General features: G+C 53.4%; 1 protein-coding gene across 1 annotated transcript; it reads right to left on the reverse strand.

The window, feature by feature from the left end:
* Nucleotides 1–234: 234 nt before the first annotated feature.
* TWIST1 (twist family bHLH transcription factor 1) lies at nt 235–2,362 on the reverse strand. Its single transcript, XM_051852789.3, has 2 exons — nt 1,415–2,362; nt 235–937 (listed from the first exon to the last, which is right to left on the reverse strand). Exon 1 carries the CDS (start codon nt 2,082–2,084, stop codon nt 1,458–1,460), a length of 627 nt encoding a protein of 208 aa, XP_051708749.1. The 5' UTR covers nt 2,085–2,362; the 3' UTR covers nt 235–937; nt 1,415–1,457.
* Between the last annotated feature and the right edge of the window lie 6,512 nt (nt 2,363–8,874).

An 8,874-nucleotide genomic window follows, 5' to 3' on the forward strand; every position in this document is an offset into this window, starting at 1 on the left:
CTTGACAAGGGATGAAGAGATGCTACTGAGCCCGCCGAACAGCAAACTGGAGTAATAATAAAGCTGTCTTTTTAAATACCACGCCTGTGCCTGTCAGTAGCTGGTTTATTTGAGTTTTTCACTGCTTTGTTTATCTTAGTGCTTGGTGCCTCCTGGGTGCCTCCATAGTTAAACAAGCAGGTATTCACCACCAACTTACTCCTGAGCTTTAAAAATATAGAGCAAACTCTAAGGTTCTTAAAATTTTCAATCATATTTATTTATTGCAGAAAAATAATATACAAAGATATTTACAAAACAATCATAAAAATAGGAATGCATTTAGACACCGGATCTATTTGCATTTTTACCATGGGTCATCAATAAATAAATAGAATGTTGTTTTTTGTATTTTAAGTTTTTTTTTTTTTCCCTCAGAGGAAGAACGAAAAACGGAATTAACTGACTATGGTTTCTGCAGGCCAGTTTGATCCCAGTATTTTTTTTTTTTTTTATTTCTAAAGGTGTTCTTAAAATTCCTCTGATCGTTACCATTTTAAAATAGAGAAAAGTCCGTGATGATGCCTTTCCTTTCAGTGGCTGATTGGCACGACCTCTTGAGAATGCATGCATGAAAAAAATAAAAATAAAAACATTCTTCGTCAAAAAAAAAAAGCCCCAAAAAACAAAAACAAAACAGAAACACAAAGGAACACAAACAACTGTTCAGACTTCTATCAGAATGTAGAGGATGGTGCCGCTGCGCATCTGGCCATCACTGTCCACGGGCCTGTCTCGCTTTCTCTCTTAAAAGTGCGCCCCACGCCCTGTGTCTTTGAATTTGGGTTCTGCTCTTCTAATCTCCAAGACAATCTTTGGCATAGATATTTATTATTTAGTTATCCAGCTCCAGAGTCTCTAGACTGTCCATTCTCTCCTCCTCTGGACACAAGGACATCTGAAAAAGCCCAGAGCAGGGGAGGAAAGTCGATTAACCGGCGGGGGTCCCCGCGGCTGCGGGCTGGCGACCGGCTCGCACGGCCGCCCGCACCGCCGCCGAGCGCCGCGCCGCGCGGCCGGGAAGGATTTCAGCCCCAGGGCGAGAGGAAGTGGGTGGGCGGAAAGAGGGAGGAGGTGGAATCTGGAAACATTTGTTTTAAGGAGGAGAACGAAATCTTCCAGCCGAAAGGAGGAAAGAGGGGCGCGGGCGGAACTGAGTTTCACCCGCGACGCTCCGGGCTTTCGCGGTCTCCCCGCGCGCGCGCTCGCGCACAACCCCCACCCACCCACTCCCCGGCCCGGGCGCGGGAAGCGGGGCGGGGCGGGGGGTGGAGGTGGCGAGGGGAGCGTTAGCCGGGCGGCCGGCGAGGCGCACCGGGGGCCGCGGTCGGCCGCGCGCGCAGCGGCGAAGGGGCGCACAGGCGCCGCTCCTTACCTAGGGCTCCGGGCCCTGCCGAGGGGGTGGGGAGCTCCGCCTGCTAGTGGGACGCGGACATGGACCAGGCCCCCTCCATCCTCCAGACCGAGAAGGCGTAGCTGAGCCGCTCGTGGGCCACGTAGCTGCAGCTTGCCATCTTGGAGTCCAGCTCGTCGCTCTGCAGGACCTGGTACAGGAAGTCGATGTACCTGGCGGCCAGCTTGAGCGTCTGGATCTTGCTCAGCTTGTCCGAGGGCAGCGTGGGGATGATCTTCCGCAGCGCGGCGAACGCCTCGTTCAGCGACTGCGTGCGCTGGCGCTCCCGCACATTGGCCATGACCCGCTGCGTCTGCAGCTCCTCGTACGACTGCGGGCTCCCGCCGCCGCTGCTGCTGCCGCCACCGCCGCCGCCCGCGCCGCCACCACCGCCGCCGCCGCCACCGCCGCAGCCCGCAGACTTCTTGCCGCGCTTGCCCTGCGCCGGGCTGCCGGGCTCATCGCCGGCTGCGACGCCCCCGCCCGCGGCCCCGCCGGGCCCCGCGCCGCCGCCCGCGCTGCGCCGGCTGCTGCGCCGCTTGCGCCCCCCGCGCTTGCCGCTCGGCGGCTGCTGCCGGTCCGGCTCCTCCTCGCTGTTGCTCAGGCTGTCGTCGGCCGGCGAGACTGGCGAGCTGGACACGTCCTGCATCATCTCTCGGGCGGCGGCGCGCGGCCTCGCGGGCCCCGGGGGCAGAGGAGCAGAGCCGGGCTCTTCAGCCCGCCAGCTTCCCCCAGCGCGCGGCGCCGGCCGGGGCGGTGCGGCCCGGCGAGGAGCTGAGCGGGAGGACCTCCGCGGGAAGGGCGCGCGCGGGGGGGAGGCGGGCAGGAGGCGGGCGGGGGAGGGGACGGTGTGGATGGCCCCGAGGTCCAAAAAGACGGCGCCCAGCGGCCGCACGCACACCCGGCCGGGCCTCCTGGAAAGCGGGCCGGTGCTGGCGAGCCCGCGAGGTGTCTGGGAGATGGGCGCAGGCTGCGGGCTTGGAGGCTCTTATACCTCCGTGCGGGCGGAAAGTTTGGGGGCAGCAGTGTCATTGGCCTGACGTGGGGAGGAGGGACTTTTCCAGGTTTCATAGCAAAGTTTCCGCTCTCCAGCCCCCACCCCCGGCCCGGCCCCCCGCCCGCCTCCTCCTCCTCCTCTCCTCCTCCTCTCCACCACCTCCTCCTCCTCTTCCTCCTCGGGGTCTAACAATTCGTCCTCCCAAACCATTCAAAAACGACCCGGCCCCGGCTGCCGGCCGCTGCGCCCGCCTCCTCGCCTCCCTCCCGCTAGCCTCGCGGGCGGACGCGGGGCGGTTTCCTTCCGCGCCGCAGCGCGCGGGTGGCGCGCCCCGCACCCGAGCGCGGCGCCGGGAAGCGGCCAAGGGGACCGTCCCGTCCGCCGTGGCAGCTCCGCCCGGACGGCGGCGGTGACAGCAGAGGCAGCGGCTTCGACGCAGTGGATAGATGCCTCGTCTCGCCCCAGTGCCCGCCTGCTAGGTCCACGGGGCCTGTTGGGGGGAATCTCAGTAGCGGTGGGTGGGGGCGGGGAGCGGCCCGCAAACTGTCAACCGCGGAGAACCCCACCTCCCACCCCTTCAGCGGCCAGGTGGCCGACCCCGGTGCTGTCTCCAGGGCCGCGGCTCAGAGGTCGTGGGCGTTTGTGGAGACGTGGCCGCGCCGCGCCTTGGAGGCTGTGCGCTGCGCCCCGGGCCTGCGCCAGCACCCGGCCCCGAGCAGCGTCGGGGCACTCTTCCGTTCTCCACACTGTCCCAACCTCAAACTGCCCTGTGCCTAACGGACTGCGCCTGCGAGGGTGCTGAAAGGGGCCCAAGTGCGCGCCCTGCCCGAGGCGAATGGAAGCAGGGCCGGAGGGAGCCAGCGCAGCGCCGCCCGCCCAAGGGGGGAGGATCCTGTGGCCCCTTGATTACCACCTTGCCCCGGACTTGGATTCCCGCACGGTGACCCCGAGAGGTCAGCCTCTAAGAGGTGGGGAGTCTCCGGAGCCTGGGCACGGGGGCCCGTGCGCTGCGAGGGCCTTGCCCCCCAGCCCCCTTCCTTGGCGGTCCAGCGGGTGGGGATGGTCCCAGCGCCCCTGCAGTTACTCGGACACGTTTGCATTTGAAGCATTTCCACCCAAGACTTCAGAACGAAGGGTCCCCCGAAGGAGGGTGTGAAGGCAGCGGCTGGCACCCTGGAAGCCAGCAAACCCGTGGGCGGGAGTGGAAGCGGCGGGGGAGGAGAAGCCCATCCTGGCCCTGCTGCGTTGGTTTCTTTCTTTTTGGAACGAGTTGGGGGCGAAACAACCGCTTCGTGGACATCTCTTTAACGTTAGCCGCCAAGCCAACCAGAGGTCACAGGCGCGGCGGGAGTCTGCGTGGGCCAGCAGGGTTTGGGGGCGCGGGCTTGCGTACCGGGAGGCGAGGTCCGCGCAGGGGGCTCCCCTGACTGGCTCGTCTCGCCAGCGAGAACCCGGCACTCGGCCAGCAGCCTCCTTCCCCGGCCCGGGGCGAGGGTCGCGGCCGCGGATGTGTGCGGAGGAAGCGGGAGCCAAGGGGACGCGCGGGCGGGCCACGTGGCCGTGCCCCGCGGAGGCGCTCCACGGCGGGTCCGGAAACTCGGGCGTTGGGGGCGCCCGGGCCGCACGTAGGGGCTCAGCTGCTCGTGGAGGAGGGGAGCAGGGGCACAGGACCGTGTTTTCCGGGGGTGGTGGAGGGGAGGAGAGAGATTAGGAAGCACGGACCCCCACGTGGCCACTGGCCTGCTTCACGAGGCCCCCTCCGCCTGGGTGTCAGATTCGCCTCGACCTGCGCTCAGTCTCAGTACCACGTCGGCAGGTCCCCAGGCAGTGCGCTCCAGCGTTTGCATCTCCCGCCTCCCCGGGTTCCAGAATGTGGCAGACCTTCTCAAGTGTTCTTTGGCCAAGCGGTTCTTAGCGGGAAGTGGATTGACTGCGGCAATCTGAAACAGTTTCCAATCTTCAGTCATTTTTGCTTTATTTTGGTGGCTTTTTTTTTAAAACCCCTTTTAGCTGAGTTCTCAAAAATACCGAGATGGAATGGTTGCACGCTTTTGGTCGCAGCTCCGGGTCCACACGGCGGAATCAGGGAGCCTCACCTGACCAAGAGGGACTAGTGCGAGGGGGAGGTGCACCGGGCCGCCGCAGCCGGGGGTCGTTAGCCCAGCCTCGGCGCACAGTCATCAATCTCTAAGACTGGTTCTTAAACAAGGGAGTCGGGCCCTTCTACAGCCATTGAGTTTCCAGTGGGGTGCAGGGCCGAGGCGGCCCCAGGATGTAAGCTGGCTTGGGAGGGCGCTGAGAATGAATGACCTCACGGAACTATCATTTTGGCCACGCGCTCTCCCAGGGTCAAAACCAACGACTTTAGCTCCTAGAAGAAATCCCCCCTGGGCTTTTTGGAGGAGTGGAAGTGGGGTCCTTTTATCTGTTTTTTTTTTTTTTTTTTTTTTTTTTTTTTAAGTGAGTCTTGGATATGTCTGATCAGCAGGTGGTAGGTTGCTTGATCCTGCTGCTTTCAAGCTGTGGCCCGCTTTGCTCGCGCTCAGCTCTCTCTCACCTGACATTTTTCTTTTCCTCATTTGCTAGGGAGGGGAAGAATGGCTCTTTTCTGTGAGCTGAGAAGTTATGCAATTCAGTATATCATCTATATGAAGCAATAATTAAAATCCCACGGTGTTCCATTTCAGATAGGAAAGCATACTTCGTTCTAAAAATCTCAATTTCCTAAAAAAAATTTTCAGAAATTTCCTGTGGGGCTGAACTCAGCCCGACTGGAAAAACGTCATTGGAGGACTACCTTCTATGGGGATGATAGATTAATTGGGGTTCAATCATTTGGTCTACTTATAAAATCTCCCTAGAAAATTTTAGCTGAAAACAAAAAAAAATTTTTTCTTTGGAATTGGATAATTCAAAACGAGCTTTGTTTACAAACTGCAAACTTGGCATGTTTGCAACACTTCCTGAGGAATGTGGGCTCCGTTGAAAAGTGAAAAAAAAATACTGTTAGAAGTAACAGATCTCATGCTGAGCATACGCGTACGTATGCAAGTGTACGTGTGGTTGGAGTTGGGAACTGGCATTCTCCTAGCGACATCAGTAGAAGATGCATTGAGATAGGGACTGGCACGCACTACGGAATTGTCTGGAAGCTGGTAGTTTTGGGAGTCTGAGCTTGCTCCGAAGGAGAGTACTTGAGGCTGTTCCCTGTCACCCTCTTTGGCTGTTAGCTGACTTACCTGTTCCCTGGTTCTGAGTTCTGCGAGCTCCTGTCTCTGAACGGCAAGAATGGAGCAGAGGGAACTTCGCACAGAAGGGGGCGCAGATTGGAGAGTGCAGCTGAATGGGTCTGGGGGCAAGTGGCGCATGTTGAATTTTATCTTGCTTTGAACACTCCTCGGGAATTGTCCAGCTTGGCCTTTAAATGAGAGGATTGTATTGCTGTGGAATATGAACTTTATGTCAGCGCAAGTGCCCTTCGTAGCTGTGACAAAGCAGATTGACCCAAGTAGCCTGAAAGAGGTTTGAACACTTTGTTCTGAATAAGAACTCATTTCCTTTTTCTTTTAATGATGGTTTAATTCGTAAATTTCACTGATTTGACTTTCCCTTTTTGGATTTCTTTAAGAATAAAAAACTAAAGTACAAAATTTGAAGTTTTAACCCAGAAAAAAAGTGAAAAACTTTTAAAACCATACCAGAAATTGAAGTCCCAGGAGCACTTCAAGCGAGAATATGCTATTTTCAAGTAAATATTAATATTTCATTTATCTAACATTCTAGATTCAAAATGATTATGGTGACACAGGTCTAACCTATAGTGAAGTGGGTCAGAGCCTGGGACAGTGTGGGGTCTTTAGCAAATGGGAGTACAGCCTGGGGAGCTGGTGTCCTGTCTCCTGCCAGTTAAGCTTGTAGAAATACTCTCTCACTTTACTTATTTCAAAGAGCTGTTGGAATAACTGATTAAATAAAGTAAGAGATGCATAGTTACCCGTGAGGCTTTTATCATAGTCATAATCATATGTGGCAAGTATGTATACTTCTTTTTAATCGTCTGGTGGGCAATTTTTTAAATAAAGATTGATTCATTTATCTGAAAGGCAAAGATGCAGAGAGAGAAGGGGCGAGGGAGGGAGAAAGAGAAAGAGAGACAGGTCTTCTGTTCAATGGGTCACTCCCCAAATGGCTGTAACAGCCAGGGCTGGGCCAGGCCGCTCCCAAGTGGGTTGCAGGAGCTCCAGAGCTTGGGCCATCTTCCACTGCCTTCCCAGGTTAATTAGCGGGGAGCTGGACTAGAAGTGGAGCAGCTGGGACTCGAACCAGTGTCCATATGGGATGCCAGCACGGCAGGCGGAGGCTTAACCTTCTATGCCACAGTGCTGGCTCCTGATGGTAAGCAATTTAACTATGAATTGAATAGTTTGCATTCTCTGTTTTTCCGATTAAATTTCCCTTTCTGATTACTCATAACTTTCACCTTTCTTCACTTTGAGGGCTTTCCTTTTTTTCACAAATGGCTTTTCCTGAAGCCTTTAGTCCTATTTCCATTGTCTGCTTTGCTTTTCTCTGCAGCAAACATGTTGTTTTTGCCAGTGACCACAAGAGGACACAATTTCCCAGCGAACTTTGCTTTAAAAGAAGCTTACGGAAGAAGAAAGCTAACAAAATAGGAAGTACCACACAATTCATGAATGCCGTTTTTGGAGATCTGTATTTGATTTTGATCACTTTTGTTAGTTTTTAAAAACGTAGACGTGAGTTGACTTTTAAGCTTTAGATGTCTTTAAGATTTTATGCCTTATTGTAGAAACGGAAGAGAAGCATACCTTTATGGAAACATGCGAAAATTCTGTGGTTGTTAAGGGAAAATGTTTATTTCATACCAGCAGAACTTTGTAAAAAATTCTTCATGACTTGGGATTTTATTTATGTAATTTAGAGTTTTATATTTTTATTTAATTGCTTGACAATTAAAAGCTGTTTTAAATATATGGATGATTATTTCAAAATGTCTGTGGAAGTTTGGCTTTTTTTTTGGCATTTTGGGTGTCTTCACATAGAAAATTATCTAGAAGCTATGTTTTATCTAAGTTTGTCAATTATATTGCAAAGCATATTATAGGTTAATAACAACAATTATTTAGCAGGTGTATGGAAATAAGCTATCTTAGGATACTCTCAATAGGTCTGCGGAATTATTAAACACAACTGTGGATTTAAGGCATCCTTCCTCCCTACCACTACCTTCTTTATAAAGGTTTCAGAGCATTTGAATATATAGCAAATTAAGAGGAATTAGGACTGGATGCTTATCTGGAAGCATTTCGTCGTTCTGGTGGATCTCTGTGACAACCAGCCTGAGATGTGCTACTTGGGTTGGAACTGACACCTTTGCTTTGCATTTGTGTCTTCGTGGAGGTACTGGCGCAGACCCTGCTGGAGGCTCTGAGAAGTGGACCAGAAATCTACAAAAATAATACAAAAAGTCAAGAGGGAAAGGAATAAGAAAAATAACGGAGAGATGAAGAGAGATGGAGAAGAATCTGGAAAGACAGTGGAAGGGGGAGCTGGGGCAAATGAGCAAGAGTGGGTAAGAACACACAAGAGGAAGAGACTTGAGACAAAGCCTGGTAGAAAAGGCCTGGACAAGAGAAAGACAGAAATTGATGCTTTCAGTGGGAAACAGAAAAGCACCAGGGTGGTTTACTATTTTTTTTTCCAGAATTATTTGAAAGGCAGAGTTACAGAGAGAAAGAGAGGGGTTGGGGGAGACGTCTTTCATTGGCTGGTTCGTCTTCAAATGGCAGGTGGCCGCTTCACCCTCTGTGCTACAACCCGGCCCTGACTGTTGAATTTGATTTCTGCTCAAAAGCGTTGTTGCAATAGTTGCCTGGCTCTGGTGTAGACATTCAGCTCTAAAAATCCTTGTCATTTTTACCAAAGTCACAAGAGAAAGGAAAGATGGGATCGAGGGCTATGGAACATTTCAAGTCAGCCTATCTCTGGTAGTAGCATGGAGCAGGCTGATTTCCATGAAAGGAAACTGGTTTTGAGTGAGGCCAATGTTTTCCACCGCTGAGATCAATGGAGGGGAGTTAACCAGGTCTTTTTCAGCAAAACCTGTCCCCTGAGGCTTTAAGTTCAGCAGCTGCGCCAACCAAGTTCCTAACTGGCTGACAGGGTCCTGGTGCTGTTGTCGTTGTTTTAAGATTTTTAAAATTTGTTTGAAAGAGTTAGGGGGAGAGAGAGAGAGAGAGAGATCCTCCATTTGCTGGTTCACCCCCCAGAGCTATAAAGGCCAGGGCTGGGCCAGGCCAGAGCCAGGCAATTCATCCAGGACCCCCACATGGGTCACAGGGGCTTAAGCACTTGCGCTGTCTTCTGCTGCTTTTCCCATGCCATTAGCAGGGAGCGGGGTCAGAAATAGAGCAGCTGGAACATG

Source organism: Oryctolagus cuniculus, chromosome 16 (genome assembly GCF_051225735.1).
Source record: "Oryctolagus cuniculus isolate XC-2025 breed Fujian yellow rabbit chromosome 16, ASM5122573v1, whole genome shotgun sequence".
NCBI classification, from domain to species: domain Eukaryota; kingdom Metazoa; phylum Chordata; class Mammalia; order Lagomorpha; family Leporidae; genus Oryctolagus; species Oryctolagus cuniculus.

What these genes read in the sequence shown, in the direction of transcription:
- TWIST1 (XM_051852789.3), bottom strand. Translation starts at nt 2,084, where the DNA reads ATGATGCAGGACGTGTCCAGCTCGCCAGTCTCGCCGGCCGACGACAGC.